Genomic DNA, 21500 nt, shown 5'->3' with positions numbered 1-21500 from the left:
ACAACAACACATCTACAAAGCAAAGTTAGGGTTAAGCCTCAGTTGGCCATTCATCTTTAAATGGACGGCTAACACTAAACATGAACATAAATACTAAGACCAGCACTAATAGAGTCCATGTAGAGCTGCAGTTTTATAAACAGGTGGAGGTGTTTTAAAAGCTAATACAAAGCTGAGCTGTACATCAGGGAAAGTTATGAGAAGTACCAGCTGCGTGTAGTAAAGCAGAGGGGTTGGTAGTGGAACTTGTCTCTCATAGCTATGGGTTTGATTTATATCCTACAGCACTTACATCTGAAGCAGACTAGATGAATGACTGACTTACTGAATGTGTACCTTCCTGCTGGATTTGCTTTCCCTTTCTTTCCCTGTTGTTTATATGTGGTTTATATGTGGTTTATATGTTTTTTATATGTGGTTACACTGTGGAGGTGTACGTGTGACTGGCTGACTCTCATTAACACCATCCCCAGTGAACTGAATAAAACACTTTCTTATGACTCAGAGGAAGTCGGCAGTGGAAAGAGGATTTACTATGAATGGTAGCAGTACAATTCCATCCAGATGTTTAAGTGACTATTCAATGATGATCTATGCAATATAAATTGTAGAGAAAACTGTGTACCCGAATGTATATTTCACATTATCTGATCAAACTCATTGTTAACTTTGTATACCAAACAGTCAGAGAGGTTTAACTTGACTGTTTGATATGGGTTAAAAGCATTTCATCCTTCAGAGATTAATCAATGTTAGACCCAGTCCAGCTGCTGAGCTGATAATGGGACTAAGGAGATGTTTTCCATGGGCCCAGAGAGAGAGAGAGAGAGAGAGAGAGAGAGAGAGAGAGAGAGAGAGAGAGAGAGAGAAAGAAAGAAAGAAAGAAAGAAAGAAAGAAAGAAAGAAAGAAAGAAAGAAAGAAAGAAAGAAAGAAAGAAAGAAAGAAAGAAAGAAAGAAAGAGAGAAAGAAAGAATGTAAACATAAGTTTCCCATGCCAATAAAGCCCCTTAAATTGAACATTGAATTGAAATTGAATTGAGAGCGAGAGAGAGAAAGAGAGAGAGAGAGGATCTCATCCAGGCAACTCAGCAGATTTACATCATGACACTGCTCTGGCAAGGCACCAAGGCACTCTGGGTAAGGACTGGAGCTTCCAGGAGAGTGGGGGCATTAATATATATCTACAGTAGAGTGTTAGAGGCCTCTCTCCTCCAGGATACATTAATATCTATCTATCTATCTATATATATATCTATATATATATATCTATATCTATATATCTATATATATCTATATATATATATATATCTACAGTAGACTGTTAGAGGTCTCTCTCCTCCAGGATACATTAATATCTATATATATATATATATCTATATATCTATATATATATATCTATATCTATATATCTATATATATCTATATATATATATATATCTACAGTAGACTGTTAGAGGTCTCTCTCCTCCAGGATACATGAATATCTATATATATATATATATATATATATATATATCTACAGTAGACTGTTAGAGGTCTCTCTCCTCCAGGATACATTAATATCTATCTACAGTAAACTGTTAGAGGTGTCTGCCCTCTTGTGGTCTAAGCTATTGTTCAGTTGTGGGTTTACAGTGTTTTAATAATGGGTGTATTTTTGTTTTAATAGGTGTTGTTCTGTTTTAATGGGTGTATAAATAAGTCATAATAACAGAAAAACCTGCTGCTTTTATGATAAGAATGATGTAGTGCATTTTGTTGCCACATCACACTAAACTCAGCAAAAAAAGAAATGTCCCTTTTTCAGGACCCTGTCTTTCAAAGATTATTTGTAAAAATCCAAATAACTTCACAGATATTCACTGTAAACGGTTTAAACACTGTTTCCCATGCTTGTTCAATGAACCATAAACAATTAATGAACATGCTCCTGTGGAACGGTCGTTAAGACACTAACAGTTTACAGACGGTAGGCAATTAAGGTCATAGTTATGAAAACTTAGGACACTAAAGAGGCCTTTCTACTGACTCTGAAAAACACCAAAAGAAAGATGCCCAGGTTCCCTGCTCATCTGCATGAACGTGCCTTAGGCATGCTGCAAGGAGGCATGAGGACTGCAGATGTGGCCAGGGCAATAAATTGCAATGTCCGTACTGTGAGATGCCTAAGACAGCGCTACAGGGAGACAGGACGGAAAGCTGATCGTCCTCGCAGTGGCAGACCACGTGTAACAACACCTGAACAGGATCGGTACATCCGAACATCACACCTACGGGACAGGTACAGGATGGCAACAACAACTGCCCGAGTTATACCAGGAACGCACAATCTCTCCATCAGCGCTCAGACTGTCCGCAATAGGCTGAGAGAGGGTGGACTGAGGGCTTGCAGGCCTGTTGTAAGGCAGGTCCTCACCAGACATCACCGGCAACAACGTCGCCTAGGGGCACAAATCCACCATCGCTGGACAAGACAGGACTGGCAAAAAGTGCTCTTCTCTGACGAGTCGCGGTTTTGTCTCACCAGGGGTGATGGTCGGATTCGTGTTTATCGTCGAAGGAATGAGCGTTACACCGAGGCCTGTACTCTGGAGCGGGATCGATTTGAAAGTGGAGGGTCCGTCATGGTCTGGGGTGGTGTGTCATAGCATCATCGGACTGAGCATGTTTTCATTACAGGCAATCTCAACGCTGGAAGACATCCTCCTCCCTCATGTGGTACCCCTCCTGCAGGCTCATCCTGACATGACAATGCCACCAGCCACATCGCTCTTTCTGTGCGTGATTTCATGCAAGACAGGAATGTCAGTGTTCTGCCATGGCCAGCGAAGAGCCCGGATCTCAATCACAATGAGCACGTCTGGGACCTGTTGGATCGGAGGGTGAGGCCTAGGGCCAATCCCCCCAGAAATATCCGGGAACTTGCAGGTGCCTTGGTGGAAGAGCGGGGTAACATCTCACAGCAAGAACTGGCAAACCTGGTGCAGTCCATGAGGAGGAGATGCACTGCAGTACCAAATGCAGCTGGTGGCCACACCAGATACTGACTGTTACTATTGATTTTGATACATTGACACATTATTCAATTTCTGTCTGTGGAACTTGTTCAGTTTATGTCTCAGTTGTTCAATCTTGTTATGTTCATAAAAATATTTATACATGTTAAGTTTGCTGAAAATAAACTCAGTTGACAGTGAGAGGACGTTTCTTTTTTTGCTGAGTTTATATCTTAGATGTATACATTTATCAGTATAATCTGTGGAAAACACAGATGTCATGTATGACTTTACAGAACAGTGCTTAGGCACGTGATTGGCTGCGTGTTTTGTTATGATTCTGAAACATAACCCTGCGTACGGTTTGGCTTCTATTCTATTGGTGGATCTGTGAAACGCATTAGCAGAACAAGAGATCTATTCCATTGGTGGATCTGTGAAATGCATTAGCAGAACAAGAGATCTATTCTATTGGTGGATCTGTGAAACACATTAGCAGAACAAGAGATCTACTCTATTGGTGGATCTGTGAAACGCATTAGCAGAACAAGAGATCTACTCTATTGGTGGATCTGTGAAACGCATTAGCAGAACAAGAGATCTACTCTATTGGTGGATCTGTGAAACGCATTAGCAGAACAAGAGATCTACTCTATTGGTGGATCTGTGAAACACATTAGCAGAACAAGAGATCTACTCTATTGGTGGATCTGTGAAACGCATTAGCAGAAAAAGAGATCTACTCTATTGGTGGATCTGTGAAATGCATCAGCAGAACAAGAGATCTACTCTATTGGTGGATCTTTGAAACGCATCAGCAGAACAAGAGATCTACTCTATTGGTGGATCTGTGAAACGCATTAGCAGAACAAGAGATCTACTCTATTGGTGGATCTTTGAAACGCATTAGCAGAACAAGAGATCTACTCCATCCAAATTGGCCACAGCCTGGAATATAAAGAATTTCTGCTGTGACGTAATTCCGTTAGGAAGCAACAAAAGAAAAAGAGAAGAAAATGGAAGAGTAAATACCTAAAGAGTGTTCTGAAGAGATCATTAGAAGTCTTACTGAGTTACTGGATGACCAACAGGAGCAACGAGACTCCATTGACCATACTTCTTCTTCTACTAATGTTAAAGGTAGTAAACACCATAGAAATACATCTAATGATGTTCTAAGACACACCTCCCTCTAATGATGTAATAAGACACACCTCCCTCTAATGATGTAATAAGACACACCTCCCTCCAATGATGTAATAAGACACACCTCCCTCTAATGATGTAATAAGACACACCTCTCTAATGATGTAATAAGACACACCTCACTCTAATGATGTAATAAGACACACCTCCCTCTAATGATGTTCTAAGACACACCTCTCTCTAATGATGTTCTAAGACACACCTCCCTCTAATGATGTAATAAGACACACCTCCCTCTAATGATGTTCTAAGACACACCTCCCTCCAATGATGTAATAAGACACACCTCCCTCTAATGATGTTCTAAGACACACCTCCCTCTAATGATGTAATAAGACACACCTCCCTCTAATGACGTAATAAGACACACCTCCCTCTAATGATGTAATAAGACACACCTCCCTCTAATGATGTAATAAGACACACCTCTCTCTAATGATGTAATAAGATACACCTCCCTCTAATGATGTTCTAAGACACACCTCTCTCTAATGATGTAATAAGACACACCTCTCTCTAATGATGTAATAAGACACACCTCCCTCTAACCCTCAAGAGCTGGCACTGCCAGAATGGGTCTTGGTCCACTCACTTACACTGAGGGGACAGTTGGTCCCACCATCCAGAGCCCTGTGGCCCTCTGGCCCTCAGAATACTGACCTGGTCTTCAGGCTGCTGGGCCTGTAAGGAGTGGCCGTGGGGAGTTTCACAGTCGGGGCTGTAGTGTTCACAGTAGTCATAAGCTGCTTTAGGATCGGCCACAATCAGCAGCTGCTGGATGTCACCCTGCGGAAAGGAAAGGAAGAAGGATTAGTTATCTCTAACTCTTCTTATAGGTAAGAGTTAGCAGATAGATACAGTATGATATTGTATGTACCGTAGTTCAAATCAAATATCAACATTAAAAAGGTAAAATAACATGTTTAACTTTACTCACAAATTTGATGAATTTTGATCTCTGTACTAAAGCAAAAATGAACTATCATCACATCATATTCACAGGAAATGAGGTCATAGCAGGAAGAAGATAGACAGAATATCAAATCCATACGTCAGATAACATGTAATCCCATCAGCCTCTAAAAGAGGTACAGCGTTTTAGTCTCAGAGTTCTCAGGCTGGCAGTGGTTGTAAGGGAAAGGGAATGTGATTCTAGTCTACTCATTAAACAGCTTGACACATCACCACAGGACACTCACCCACAGGACACTCACCCACAGGACACTCACCCACAGGACATTGACCCACAGGACACTCACCCACAGGACACTCACCCACAGGACACTCACCCACAGGACACTCACCCACAGGACACTCACCCACAGGACATTCATCCACAGGATACTCACCCACAGGACAATCACCCACAGGACAATCACCCACATAACACTCACCCACAGGACACTCACCCACAGGACATTCATCCACAGGACACTCATCCACAGGACACACATCCATATCACATTCATCCACAGGACACTCACCAACAGGACAATCACCCACAGGACAATCACCCACATAACACTCACCCACAGGACACTCACCCACAGGAGACTCACCCACAGGACACTCACCCACAGGGCACACATCCATATCACACTCACCCACAGGGCACACATCCATATCACATTTACCCACAGGACATTTATACACAGGACACACATCCACAGGACACAGAGAAAAATCAAGTTTAGACACTGGCTGGGTAGGTAAATTATTATTCTTAGCACTGGGGTTTACCAAGCCAGGCAGCGAAATCAAACAAACATGTACCATCAGGAAGACAAACAGAATAAACACCTGTAATCCATGTGTGCTGTCTGAGCAGCGGGAAGATGCATGGATGGATGTGCAGTATTGACAATCTACAGCACAACAAGCTGGAGGACAATCATCTTATCAAACTGTGATTAAAAAAAACGTCAGCAGAGATTGCGAGGCACTGTACTGTTGTGACAGGAAATAAGAACAAAAGGCAATGCAGATCTCATTAAACCTGCTTCCTGAACACCAATTAAACCTGCTTCCTGAACATCAATTAAACCTGCTTCCTGAACATCAATTAAACCTGCTTCCTGAACATCAATGAAACCTGCTTCCTGAACACCAATTAAAGCTGCTTCCTGAACATCAATTAAACCTGTTTCCTGAACACCAAATAAACCTGCTTCCTGAACACCAAATAAACCTGCTTCCTGAACATCAATTAAACCTGCTTCCTGAACATCAATTAAACCTGCTTCCTGAACATCAATTAAACCTGCTTCCCTAACATCAATTAAACCTGCTTCCTGAACACCAATTAAAGCTGCTTCCTGAAAATCAATTAAACCTGCTTCCTGAACACCAATTAAACCTGCTCCTGAACACCAATTAAACCTGCTTCCTGAACACCAAATAAACCTGCTCCTAAATGGGGGATGAAATCCAACTTGTATGGGTAGAGATTATGACTTCTGAAACAGTTTGGGTTTTCGGGTTGAGGTGGGAGGAGCTAGTATACTCCAGGATACTTTGACGGTACTCAATGTGAGAGAAATCAGGTGCACCTTTTTATTTTTTACCCCCTTTTCCCTCCCTAATTTTGTGGTATCCAATTGATAGTTACAGTCTTGTCCCATCGCTGCAACTTCCTGTACGGACTCGGGAGAGGCGAAGGTCGAGAGCACGACTCTACCAAGCGCTGTACTGCTTCTTGACACACTGCTCGCTTAAACCGGAAGCCAGCCGCACCAATGTGTCAGAGGAAACAACTTACACCTGGCGACCGTGTCAGCTTACATGCGCCCCGCCCGCCACAGGAGTTGCTAGAGCATGAAGGGACAAGGACATCCCGGATGGCCAAAACCTCCCCTAACCCGACGATGCTGGGCCAATTGTGCGCCACCTCATGGGTCTCCCTATAGCCACAGGCCCCAGGGTGGAGAGTTAACTATAGCCACAGGCCCCAGGTTGGAGAGTTAACTATAACCACAGGCCCCAGGGTGGAGAGTTAACTATAGCCACAGGCCCCCAGGGTGGAGAGTTAACTATAACCACAGGCCCCAGGGTGAAGAGTTAACTATAACCACAGGCCCCAGGGTGGAGAGTTAACTATAGCCACAGGCCCCAGAGTGGAGAGTTAACTATAGCCACAGGCCCCAGGGTGGAGAGTTAACTATAGCCACAGGCCCCAGGGTGGAGAGTTAACTATAGCCACAGGCCCCAGGGTGGAGAGTTAACTATAACCACAGGCCCCAGGGTAGAGAGTTAACTATAGCCACAGGCCCCAGGGTGGAGAGTTAACTATAACCACAGGCCCCAGGGTGGAGCGTTAACTATAGCCACAGGCCCCAGGGTGGAGAGTTAACTATAACCACAGGCCCCAGGGTGGAGAGTTAACTATAACCACAGGCCCCAGGGTGAAGAGTTAACTATAACCACAGGCCCCAGGGTGGAGAGTTAACTATAACCACAGGCCCCAGGGTGGAGAGTTAACTATAACCACAGGCCCCAGGGTGGAGAGTTAACTATAACCACAGGCCCCAGGGTGGAGAGTTAACTATAACCACAGGCCCCAGGGTGGAGAGTTAACTATAACCACAGGCCCCAGGGTGGAGAGTTAACTATAACCACAAGGCCACCAGTATAAGGCTGCTGCACGCCTTGGGAATGTCACAGCAGATGTAACTATGGGCTGCGTCTCAAGTGGCACCCTGTTCTCTATATAGTGCACTCATTTTGTCCAGGGCCCATAGGGCCCACAGGGCTCTGGTCAAAATAGTGGACTAAATAGGGAATAGGGTGCCATTTGGGATACAAACCATGTGGTTCTAACTCTACCCTCCCTTTAAATGTCCACAGGAAAGGTTGGGAACATTGGGAACGTTGGGAATGTTGGGAAGGTTGGGAACATTGGGAACGTTGGGAATGTTGGGAAGGTTGGGAACATTGGGAACGTTGGGAACGTTGGGAGGTTGGAACGTTGGGAAAGTTGGGAAGGTTGGGAACATAGGGAAGGTGGAGAAGGTTGGGAAGGTTGAAAATGTTGGGAAGGTTGGGAATGTTGTGAACGTTGGGAAGGTTGGAAACATTGGGAATTTGGAACGTTGGGAAGGTTGGGAACGTTGGGAGGATGTCTAGGTGGTGAAAACACATGTAAACCCTCACTGGAGATCATAGGAATGGACAGCACTCTTAGAGAAAAGGGTTCCAAAATGGTTATTCAGCTGTCCCCATAGGAGAATCCTTTTTGGTTCCAGGTAGAACCCTTTTTTTGTTCCAGGTAGTACTCTTTTTGTTTCCATGTAGAACCCTCTGTGTAAAGGGTTCTACCTGGAACCAAAATTGTTCTCCTTGGAACCAAAAATGATTATTCAAATGGTTCTCCTATGGGGACAGCTGAAGAACCCTTTTAAGTTCTAGATAGCACCTTTTTTTCTAAGAGTGTAGCATAGAATCAGCACACTGAACAAAGTCATAAAAGAAACCTGAAGAGCCTCCTTGGTTTGGCTAGATCACTCAAACCACTAGCATGTCCCCTGACTGCCTTTGGTTTGGATGCCACGATGGCTTCCACACCTTTATAACTGTTTCCACGTTGTATCCCTTCAGAACTGTTTCCACATTGTATCCCTTCAGAACTGTTTCCATGTTGTATCCCTTCAGAACTGTTTCCATCTTGTATCCCTTCAGAACTGTTTCCATCTTGTATCCCTTCATAACTGTTTCCATCTTGTATCCCTTCTGAACTGTTTCCATCTTGTATCCCTTCTGAACTGTTTCCATCTTGTATCCCTTCAGAACTGTTTCCATCTTGTATCCCATCAGAACTGTTTCCATCTTGTATCCCTTCAGAACTGTTTCCATCTTGTATCCCTTCAGAACTGTTTCCATCTTGTATCCCTTTATAACTGTTTCTATGTTGTATCCCATCAGAACTGTTTCCATCTTGTATCCCATCAGAACTGTTTCCAGTAGAAGTCCTTCTAAATTCTAGAGCTGCTGTCCAACAGGGCAGACAACATATAAAGTACATACCTTACCCTAGTTTACATACAGTACGTCTTGGCTACATCATCTGGATTCTCCTCACTCTATAACTGCTAACAAAGTCTCCTGCACCTATACACAGCTCTGAGGGACAGCTGAAAGGGAATCTGGATTCTATACCAGCAGGTGTTATGTTTGGAGCCTGGAAGAGGAGAATGGAGAGAGAACTGTACTGTGTCCAGAGGTAAAGAATACAGGTGGATCCTATTACGTTTCTGACAGACACCATGCATGGAATAGCAGCAAGTATGTGTGTGTGTGTGTGTGTGCGTGTAAGCGTGTGCATGTGTGCATACCTGTGTGTGTGCGCGTGTAAGCGTGTGCGTGCGTTTTTAAACCACCTTAAAACACCAGATCTCTGAGTCCTTGACAGGTAGTGTATAAACATCCTTCCGCTAAGCCATGTCCCTTGGGAAAATACACCTCCAAACTCTCTCTCTCTCTGTGCCAATCCATCAACAGGTCATTGTAAGACTGCAGTTCCACAATAAAATAACATCACAAATAATTCTCACTGTAGACCAGGTTGGAATTTAATCAAAGTCCTTTCTTTATCTCGTACATAAATCCAAAACCGAAACAAAATATCTAAGGGACCACCTACTGCCTAAACCAATGTAAATACCACCCCAGAGCAAATAACGATATTATTATAAGTCATGTTTAAGTTGATTGCCTGTGATCACATGTTACCTATTTCACACAATCAGTAGACCATGAAAGCCAGGATTGGCCTGCCAACTGGGCATCAGCATTGAAACTGTGTGCTAAGGAGTCTGGAGGGTGAGGGAGGGGGAGGGGTGGAGGGGTGAGGGATGGGGGGGTGGAGGGATGGAGTGGTGGAGGGGGTGGGGTGGAGAGATGGAGTGGTGGGGGGGTGGGGTGGAGAGATGGAGGGGTGCGGGTGGTGAGGGGCGGGGGGGTGAGGGATGGGGGGTGGAGGGATGGAGTGGTGGGGGGGTGGGTTGGAGAGATGGAGGGGTGCGGGTGGGGAGGGGCGGGGGTGAGGGATGGGGGGTGAAGGGATGGAGGGGTGGAGGGAGGTGGAGAGAACACAGGAGAGATCAAGCTGAGATCAAGCTGGGGTCTAAATTAAGTTGACACGCATTACCTCATTTGTCACCCATACACCAACAGATACTGGCTTGAACCCTGCCTAGAGTCAGCTTTAATTAGGACAAGCCTGAGTGAAGGCCGTCTGTACACAAACATGGACCAGAGACAGAGACCTCAAGTTCTGGCCCAGACTGGGGACAGACAGACACACGGCCAGAGACTCCCAAGTCCTGGCCCAGACTGGGGACAGACAGACAGACAGACAGACAGACACACGGCCAGAGACCCCCAAGTCCTGGCCCAGACTGAGGACAGACAGAGGGCCCAGACTTGGGACAGACAGACAGACAGACGGCCAGAGACTCCCAAGTTCTGGCCCAGACTGGGGACAGACACAGGGCCCAGACAGACACAGGGTCAGAGACAGAGACCCCAAGTCCTGGCCCAGACTGGGGACAGACAGACAGACAGACAGACACAGGGCCAGAGACAGGGACCCCAAGTCCTGGCCCAGACTAGGGACAGACAGTCAGACACTGGGCCACAGACAGAGACACCAAGTCCAGGCCCAGACTGGGGACAGACAGACACAGGGCCAGAGACAGAGACACCAAGTCCAGGCCCAGACAGACAGACACAGGGCCAGTGACCCCCAGGTCCAGGCCCAGACTAGGGACAGACAGACAGACACAGGGCCAGAGACACCGGATCAGGAATGACTGTATGTACATTTTCCACAGGTACAGTACCAGAGCACATAGGATTTGTAGCGACATGAAGGTAATGCCAAACTGTGTTCCATTTTATTTTTACCTTTATTTAACTAGGCAAGTCAGTTAAGAACAAATTCTTATTTTCAATGACAGCCTAGGAACAGTGGGTTAACTGCCTTGTTCAGGGGCAGAACAACAGATTTTGTGCCTTGTCAGCTCGGGGATTCGATCTTGCAACCTTTTGGTTACTAGTCCAACGCTCTAACCACTAGGCTACGCTACCAAGTCTGGGCCCATTTAGCACCGTCTAAATACAATCTAAGTACTTAATGCCTATGTACAAGGAAACATGTTTGGTAAGTGAGTCTACAGCATGAACAAGGGAAGAGGTAAAGAGACAATGGCACATTAAGCAGGGAGCCATGTTGGCTGACAGGAACAGAGGATAGAGGATGGTGGGGGGGGGGGGGGGGGGGGCTAGAGTCTGTACCTCTAACAGGTAACGTCAACCTGGAATGAATAGACGGTCTCATGGCCATGGCTCCTTGGGGGGTCTGGGTAAGAAGGGGAGGAGGGAAGAAGGAGGGGGGTGAGGAAGGACTGAAGGGCCAATGAAAGGCCCTCAGTCATCCACTCAGTCCTGTATGGCAACTGGACTCCTCGGACGCCATCGAGCAGGTATCATATAAGCTAACAGCAGGTTATTAGAGTTAAGGGCGAAATACAAGGAACATTCTAAGTTCAAAGTATGAGTTAGACTGGTGTGTGTTTAATGTGTCATTTGCATAATTGGTTATAAAAAAAAGGACCTGTTTGAAATATGATGACTTTTTTTTCACCCTCCTTCCACACACATTGGGGATTTGGGAAGTCCCACACAGAATACTCAGGTATGCACATATCCCAGAATGTAAAAGCGTGAAGCTAGGTAACTACTACACACAGAGAACAGACAGGAGTTCTGTTTCACTCTCACACACACAGAGATCACACTGTTACAGTGGTCTTATGGGTCTCACAATGATTTATTCTACTGGCCACATTTCTGACTGGTAACCACAACCTACCATACAGCTAGTGAGTTCTGGGCCAGCTAATGCATCTCATCAAAACTGACAGGAAAAAATATCCCTTTATAAGAGACAGGGACGCACATACATAAAATAGCCCAAATTAGTGAAGTGAAATGAAAAAAATTACTTGATTAAAAACATAAAACCCAAAAAAACTGAAAAGTGGTGCATATGTATTCACCCTATTTGCTATGAAGCCCCTAAATAAGATCTGGTGCAACCAATTACCTTCAGAAGTCACATAAATAGTTAAATAATGTCCACCTGTGTGCAATGTAAGTGTCACATGATCTGTCACATGATCTCAGTATATATACACCTGTTCTGAAAGGCCCCAGAGTCTGCAACACCACTAAGCAAGGGGCACCACCAAGCAAGCAGCACCATGAAGACCAAGGAGCTCTCCAAACAGGTCAGGGACAAAGTTGTGGAGAAGTACAGATCAGGGTTGGGTTATAAAAAAATATCTGAAACTTTGAACATCCCACGGAGCACCATTAAATCCATTATTAAAAATGGAAAGAATATGGCACCACAAACCTGCAAGGAGGGCATTAATCAGAGAGGCAACAAAGAGACCAAAGATAACCCTGAAGGAGCTGCAAAGCTCCAAAGCGGAGATTGGAGTATCTGTCCATAGGACCACTTTAAGCCGTACACTCCACCGAGCTGGGCTTTATGGAAGAGTGGCCAGAAAAAAAGCCACTTCTTAAAGAACAGATATAGGGAAATTCTTAAGGGAAACCTGTTTCAGTCTTCCAGAGATTTGAGACTGGGATGGAGGTTCACCTTCCAGCAGGACAATAACCCTAAGCATACTGCTAAAGCAACACTCAAGAGTTTTAAGTGGAAAACATTTAAATGTCTTGGAATGGCCTAGTCATAGTCCAAACCTCAATCCAATTGAGAACCTGTGCTATGACTTAAAGATTGCTGTACATCAGCAAAACCCATCCCACATGAAGGAGCTGGAGCAGTTTTGCCTTAAAGAATGGACAAAAATCAGTGGCTAGATGTGCCAAGCTAATAGAGACATATCCCAAGAGACTTGCAGCTGTAATTGCTGCAAAAGGTGGCTCTACAAAGTATTGACTTTGGGGGGGTGTGAATAGTTATGCACGCTCAAGTTTTCAGTTTTTTTGTCTTATTTCTTGCTTGTTTCACAATAAAAAATATTTAGCATCTTCAAAATGGTAGACATGTTGTGACACAAACCCCCCAAAAATACATTTTAACTCCAGGTTGTTGAGGAGATGATGAATATGAACAGATGTCCTCTAACGCCCAGAATCCTTCTATTCAAAGTTTCATTATCCAGCTCTGCAAACGTTATATTGTAAAATATATATAAATAAAAATGATCTATTGTTTTTAACCAAGTGCGCATGCGCCAAATCAACCTTCAGCACCTCCAAGTTAGACCCAGCAGCAGTTAGACCCAGCAGCAGTCAGCCCACAGTCAGGTTAGGGTTAGACCCAGGAGCAGTCAGCCCACAGTCAGGTTAGGGTTAGATCCAGCAGCAGTCAGCCCATAGTCAGGTTAGGGTGAGACCCAGTAGCAGTCAGGTTAGGGTTAGACCCAGCAGCAGTCAGCCCACAGTCAGGTTAGGGTGAGACCCAGCAGCAGTCAGGTTAGGGTTAGACCCAGCAGCAGTCAGCCCACAGTCAGGTTAGGGTGAGACCCAGTAGCAGTCAGCCCACAGTCAGGTTAGGGTGAGACCAAGCAGTCGAGGCAAGGCAAGCAGGGCCAGAGAACGATGATAGGTCTCTCCCCACCCTCCAGCACCACGTAAACAAACACAAACTAATTATCTCACAGGCAAACACAGCCCTCAAACACAACCCTCAGTCCCCTGCATCCCCACCAGGGTGGTGACTTGTCCCCTGCATCCAGTGTGGTGACCTTTAACATAACCCTATGTCCCCTGTATCCAGGGTGGTGACCTGTCCCCTGTATCCAGGGTGGTGACCTGTCCCCTGTATCCAGGGTGGTGACCTGTCCCCTGTATCCAGGGTGGTGACCTGTCCCCTGTATCCAGGGTGGTGACCTGTCCCCTGTATCCACACCAGGGTGGTGACCTGTCCCCTGTATCCAGGGTGGTGACCTGTCCCTTGTATCCACACCAGGGTGGTGACCTGTCCCCTGTATCCAGGGTGGTGACCTGTCCCTTGTATCCACACCAGGGTGGTGACCTGTCCCCTGTATCCAGGGTGGTGACCTGTCCCTTGTATCCACACCAGGGTGGTGACCTGTCCCTTGTATCCACACCAGGGTGGTGACCTGTCCCTTGTATCCACACCAGGGTGGTGACCTGTCCCCTGTATCCAGGGTGGTGACCTGTCCCTTGTATCCACACCAGGGTGGTGACCTGTCCCTTGTATCCACACCAGGGTGGTGACCTGTCCCTTGTATCCACACCAGGGTGATGATCTGTGACCTGTATCCACACCAGAGGTAGCTACACCACAGAGAGATAGCTACACCACAGAGAGATAGCTACACCACAGAGAGATAGCTACATAGAGAGATACAGTAGCTACATAACAGATAGATAGCTACACAACAGAGCAATAGCTACTCAACAGAGAGATAGCTACACCACAGAGACGACCACGCAGCCGTCATAAAGCTCAGGAAGGAGACGCGTTCTGTCTCCTAGAGATGAGCGTTCTTTGGTGCGAAAAGTGCAAATCAATCCCAGAACAACAGCAAAGGACCTGGTGAAGATGCTGGAGGAAACAGGTCCAAAGTATATCGACATAACCTGAAAGGCCGCTCAGCAAGGAAGAAGCCACGGCTCCAAAACCGCCATAAAAAAGCCAGACTACGGTTTGCAACTGCACATGGGGACAAAGATCGTTCTTTTTGGAGAAATGTCCTCTGGTCTGATGAAACAAAAATAGAACTGTTTGGCCATGATGACCATCATTACGTATGGAGGATAAATGGGGAGGCTTGAAAGCCGAAGAACACCATCCCAACCGTGAAGCACGGGGGTGACAGCATCATGTTGTGGGGGTGCTTTACTGCAGGAGGGACTGGTGCACTTAACAAAATAGATGGCATCATGAGGAAAGAAAATTATATGGATATATTGAAGCAACATCTCAAGACATCAGTCAGTAAGTTAAAGCTTGCGTCTTCCAAATGGACAATGACCCCAAGCATACTTCCAAAGTTGTGGCAAAATGGCTTAAGGACAACAAAGTCAAGGTATTGGAGTGGCCATCACAAAGCCCTTACCTCAATCCCATAGAAAATGTGTGGGCAGAACAGAAAAAGCATGTGTGAGCAAAGAGGCCTACAAACCTGACTCGGTTACACCAGCTCTGTCAGGAGGAATGGGCCAAAATTCACCCAACTTATTGTGGGAAGCTTGTGGAAGGCTACCCATAACATTTGACCCAAGTTAAACAATTTAAAGGCAATGCTACCAAATACTAATTGAGTGTATGTAAACTTCTGACCCACTGGGAATGTGATGAAAGAAATTAAAGCTGAAATAAATCACTCTCTCTACTATTATTCTGACATTTCAGATTCTTAAAATAAAGTGGTGATCCTAACTGACCTAAATCAGGGATTAAATGGATTAAATGTCAGGAATTGTGAAAAACTGAGTTTAAATGTATTTGGCTAAGGTGTATGTAAACTTCCGACCTCAACTGTTTAAGGAAATCAGTCAATTGAAATAAATTCATTAGGCCCTAATCTATGGATTTCGAAAGACTGGGAATACAGATATGCATCTCTTGGTCACAGATACCTTAAAAAAAAGGTAGGGCGTGGATCATAAATCAGTCAGTATCTGGTGTGACCACCATTTGCCTCATGCAGCGCGACACATCTCCTTCACATAGAGTTGATCAGGCTGTTGATTGTGGCCTGTTGAATGTTGTCCCAATCCTTTTCAATGGCTGTATGAAGTTGCTGGATATTGCCGGGAACTGGGTCACGCTGTTGTACACGTTGACCCAGAGCATCCCAAACATGCTCAATAGGTGACAGGTCTGGTGAGTATGCAGGCCATTGAAAAACTGGAACAACATCAGTTATCCAGGAACTGTGTACAGATCCTTGCGACATGGAGCTGTGCATTATCATGCTGAAAAATGAGGTGAGGGCGGCGGATGAATGACACGACAATGGACCTCAGTATTTTGTCATGGGATCTCTGCGCAGTGAAATTGGCATTGATAAAATGCAATTGTAGCTTATGCCTGACCATACATTTTTACATTTTAGTCATTTAACTTAACAGACGCTCTTATCCAGAGCGACTTACAGTAGTGAACACATACATTTCATTTCATACATTTTTTTCCCCGTACTGGTCCCCCAGTGGGAATCTAACCTACAACCCTGGCGTTGCAAACACCATGCTCTACCAACTGAACCACACGGGACCATACCATACCATAACCCCACCGCCACCATCGGACACTCTGTTCACAACATTGACATGAGCAAACCGCTCACCCACGCAACGCCATACATGCTGTCTGCCATCTGCCAAGTACAGTTGAAACTGGACTTAATTTGTGAATAGTACACTTCCCCAGCATGACAGCGGCCATCGAAGGTGAGCATTTGCCCACTGAAGTCAGTTACGACGCTGCACTGCAGTCAGGTCAAGACCCTAGTGAGGACAACGAGCATGCAGATGAACTTCCCTGACACATTTTCTGCGCAGAAATGATTTGGTTGTGCAAACCCACAGTTTCATCAGCTGTCCGGGTGGCTGGTGTCAGACGATCCCGCAGGTGAAGAAGCCGGATGTGGAGGTCCTGGGCTGGCGCAGTTACACGTGGTCTGTGGTTCTGAGGTCGATTGGACGTACAGTCAAATTCTCAAAAACGATGTTGGAGGAGGCTTATGGTAGAGAAATTAACATAAAATTCTCTGTCAACAGCTCTGGTGGACATTCCTGCAGTCAGCATGTTATTTGCACGCTCCCTCAAAACTTCAGACATGTGTGACGTGTTGTGTGACAAAAGTTCACATGTTAGAGTGGCCTTTTATTGTCCCAAGCACGAGGTGCACCTGTGTAACGATCATGCTGTTTAATCAGCTTCTTGATTTGCTACACCTGTCAGGTGGATGGATTATCTTGGCAAAGGAGAAATGCTCACTAACAGGGATGTAAACACATTTGAGAGAAATAAGCTTTTAGTGCGTATGGAACATTTCTGGGATTTTATATTTCAGCTCATGAAACATGGGACCAACACTTTACATGTTGCGTTTATATTTTTGTTCAGCGTAGTTGTGCACCTCTTTTACTCCAACACACGGCAGATTTGAGTCATTGGTGTTACAGGCTTATATGCGCTATGCATAATTAGCCTGGGAACGAGGTTAACATGACCGTGTTACAGCAGCTCAACATTCTATCCAACATCATGTCTTTTACCTGGAAGACGTCCTCGTCAAGGATCCTGGTTCCGAACACGGTGATGCCGTTGGTGTTGATGGCGGCACGGTCACTTCTGAGGAGGGGTTTGGTGATCTTCTGTTTACAGTCCACGATGATGGTGACCGTCTTCTTCTCCACACTGATGGCCACACGATGCCACCTGTTAGAGGGGACAAGAGCAACACAGAGATACATGGTTAGATTACTGTACATTCAGATTAGACTGCTGCTAAAACCTAGCCTGCTGAAACCAGACTGAATGGTGCGTTCACCAATTCAAACAACAGGTTTTAACCAGACTAACAAAAACCTCCACAGACAGAACATTGTTTGTGTCTCAAAAGGCCCTATTGACCATAGCACTATATAGGGAAGAGGGTGCCATTTGGGACGAACTCAAAAGGGCCACGCGTGCACCCAACACCTCCTGAGGCCCCTCCAGGACATTCTGGCCTCCACACTCTGTTTAACACTGGATTATACTCATTAAACTCCAAAGTTAATCCTCCTTCTGGGTTACTCGGCATGACAGACGTGTTGAACATTGTGGAAAGTGTGTGTCAGGAAAGAGCAAGAGAGAGCAGGAGGCGCACAGTCAAAACACTGTCCTGAGGAAGAGGATCCGGAGGAGAAGAGAGGAGGAGGAGCCTGAGAAAGGAGAAGGGGGAGGAAGGGGAGGAGGAGGAGGAGGAGGAGAAAGAGCCTGAGAAAGGAGAAGGGGGAGGAGGAGGAGGAGGAGGAGAGAGGAGAAAGAGCCTGAGAAAGGAGAAGGGGGAGGAAGGGGAGGAGGAGGAGGAGGATGATATTTGATATTACAGTTAAAAAAAAAAAATGTATAAAAACCTGTTTTTGCTTTGTCATTACGGGGGTATTGTGATGTCATTTCGGGGTATTGTGATGTCATTACGGGGTATTGTGATGTTATTACGGGGTATTGTGATGTCATTTCGGGGTATTGTGTGTAGATTGATGAGTGAAAATCATTATTAAAGTTACCAGTGTTCAAGAACCAACAGTCAGTAATACTGATGAAAATGGCTGCCCTCGGATGACAATACTCGTCCTGCATATCTCTCATTATGATAGCAACCCAAGCATTTCGTTTGTCAGCCATTATGCATCCTTCCAGTGTATTCCAAACTGGCTGCATAACAAATATTCCGTTAATATACTAACTGTTCTTTTTTTCCCATTTTGGTAATACTTGTAAATGAAATGCACTCGCACATCTGACGGTTGCTTCCACAGGTGCCTTGGAAATGTTTGAATGCCTTTCCTTTGAATGACACTAGAGCAATACTATCATTTTTCCACTGTTCAACTACACATGTACAGTAAACTGTATCGCTATAAAACAATGTATAAACCGGGGGGGGGGGGGGAGTTACAGTCTAGTCAGTGAGGATTTGGCTAAGGTCGAGTGTTGGACTTCTGCCAGGTCTTTAAACACTAAAATACTACTCAGAGAACATTGCTTTTTAGACAGCAGGTCAAAAAACTGTAGAGTGGACAAAAGCACCCCACAGAACTGCTACAAAGTAGGCTAGTGGGGGCTAATGTTTCTCTGTGTTGTTAGAATGGCAGCATGGTATTTGTTATTTCTCTGTGTTGTTAGAATGGCAGCATGGTATTTATTATTTCTCTGTGTTGTTAGAATGGCAGCATGGTATTTGTTATTTCTCTGTGTTGTTAGAATGGCAGCATGGTATTTATTATTTCTCTGTGTTGTTAGAATGGCAGCATGGTATTTATTATTTCTCTGTGTTGTTAGAATGGCAGCATGGTATTTGTTATTTCTCTGTGTTGTTAGAATGGCAGCATGGTATTTATTATTTCTCTGTGTTGTTAGAATGGCAGCATGGTATTTGTTATTTCTCTGTGTTGTTAGAATGGCAGCATGGTATTTATTATTTCTCTGTGTTGTTAGAATGGCAGCATGGTATTTGTTATTTCTCTGTGTTGTTAGAATGGCAGCATGGTATTTGTTATTTCTCTGTGTTGTTAGAATGGCAGCATGGTATTTGTTATTTCTCTGTGTTGTTAGAATGGCAGCATGGTATTTGTTATTTCTCTGTGTTGTTAGAATGGCAGCATGGTATTTGTTATTTCTCTGTGTTGTTAGAATGGCAGCATGGTATTTGTTATTTCTCTGTGTTGTTAGAATGGCAGCATGGTATTTATTATTTCTCTGTGTTGTTAGAATGGCAGCATGGTATTTGTTATTTCTCTGTGTTGTTAGAATGGCAGCATGGTATTTGTTATTTCTCTGTGTTGTTAGAATGGCAGCATGGTATTTGTTGTTTCTCTGTGTTGTTAGAATGGCAGCATGGTATTTGTTATTTCTCTGTGTTGTTAGAATGGCAGCATGGTATTTGTTATTTCTCTGTGTTGTTAGAATGGCAGCATGGTATTTGTTATTTCTCTGTGTTGTTAGAATGGCAGCATGGTATTTATTATTTCTCTGTGTTGTTAGAATGGCAGCATGGTATTTATTATTTCTCTGTGTTGTTAGAATGGCAGCATGGTATTTGTTATTTCTCTGTGTTGTTAGAATGGCAGCATGGTATTTGTTATTTCTCTGTGTTGTTAGAATGGCAGCATGGTATTTGTTATTTCTCTGTGTTGTTAGAATGGCAGCATGGTATTTGTTATTTCTCTGTGTTGTTAGAATGGCAGCATGGTATTTGTTATTTCTCTGTGTTGTTAGAATGGCAGCATGGTATTTGTTATTTCTCTGTGTTGTTAGAATGGCAGCATGGTATTTGTTATTTCTCTGTGTTGTTAGAATGGCAGCATGGTATTTATTATTTCTCTGTGTTGTTAGAATGGCAGCATGGTATTTGTTATTTCTCTGTGTTGTTAGAATGGCAGCATGGTATTTATTATTTCTCTGTGTTGTTAGAATGGCAGCATGGTATTTATTATTTCTCTGTGTTGTTAGAATGGCAGCATGGTATGTATTATTTATCAAATCAAATCAAATGTTATTGGTCACATACACATGGTTAGCAGATGTTAATATGAGTGTAGCGAAATGCTTGTGCTTCTAGTTCCGACCATGCAGTAATATCTAACAAGTAATCTAACAATTTCACAACAACTACCTTATACACACAAGTGTAAAGGAATGAATAAGAATATGTACATATAAATATATGGATGAGCGATGGCCGAACGGCGTAGGCAAGATGCAGTAGATGGTATAGAGTACAGTATATACATATGAGATGAGTAATGTAGGGTATGTAAACATTATATAAAGTGGCATTGTTTAAAGTGGCTGGTGATACATTTATTACATCCATTTTTTTATTATTAAAGTGGCTGGAGTTGAGTCAGTATGTTGGCAGCAGCCACTTAATGTTAGTGATGGCTGTTTAACAGTCTGATGGCCTTGAGATAGAAGCTGTTTTTCAGTCTCTCGGTCGCAGCTTTGATGCACCTGTACTGACCTCGCCTTCTGGATGATAGCGGGGTGAACAGGCAGTGGCTCGGGTGGTTGTTGTCCTTGATGGTATTTTTGGCCTTCCTGTGACATCGGGTGGTGTAGGTGTCCTGAAGGGCAGGTAGTTTGCCCCCGGTGATGCGTTGTGCAGACCTGTTGCGCATTCTTCACCACACTGTCTGTGTGGGTGGACCATTTCAGTTTGTCTGTGATGTGTACGCCGAGGAACTTAAAACTTTCCACCTTCTCCACTACTGTCCCGTCGATGTGGATAGGGGAGTGCTCCCTCTGCTGTTTCCTGAAGTCCACGATCATCTCCTTTGTTAGAATGGCAGCATGGTATGTATTCTTTCTCTGTGTTAGAATGGCAGCATGGTCTTTCTTTAATTGGATAGAGCAGTAAGATCTTATAAGAAGATGATGTACAAAACTCTCACAAAAACACCTATTTCCTCTCATAAACCGTAGGGCCCTTTGATTTATCTTAACATGACATTTTACTTTAAGTGGAATATCTCGTTCTGAAATCTACCTCGGTCAAAATGTCCACTGACCGGGTTAC

The 21500-nt window shown here is 44.5% G+C and overlaps 1 protein-coding gene across 5 annotated transcripts in view; it reads right to left on the bottom strand.

Moving 5' to 3' along the window:
- The window catches only part of LOC106590653 (collagen alpha-1(XI) chain), a 207134-nt gene that overhangs the window by 165720 nt on the left and 19914 nt on the right, over positions 1 to 21500 (bottom strand). For all 5 annotated transcript variants that reach the window (XM_045710693.2, XM_045710695.2, XM_045710694.2 and 2 more), the window contains exons 4-5: positions 17491 to 17653; positions 4864 to 4989 (exon numbers count right to left, since the gene is read on the bottom strand). In XM_045710693.2, coding sequence (XP_045566649.2) covers positions 4864 to 4989; positions 17491 to 17653 — 289 coding nt within the window. The remainder of the gene's footprint in view (positions 1 to 4863; positions 4990 to 17490; positions 17654 to 21500) is intronic.

The sequence above is a fragment of the Salmo salar genome, chromosome 29 (assembly GCF_965601325.2).
Source record: "Salmo salar chromosome 29, fSalSal1, whole genome shotgun sequence".
NCBI lineage: Eukaryota > Metazoa > Chordata > Actinopteri > Salmoniformes > Salmonidae > Salmo > Salmo salar.
The sequence above is the reverse complement of the archived record's forward strand: the minus strand, read 5'-3'. Positions and strand labels throughout refer to the sequence as shown.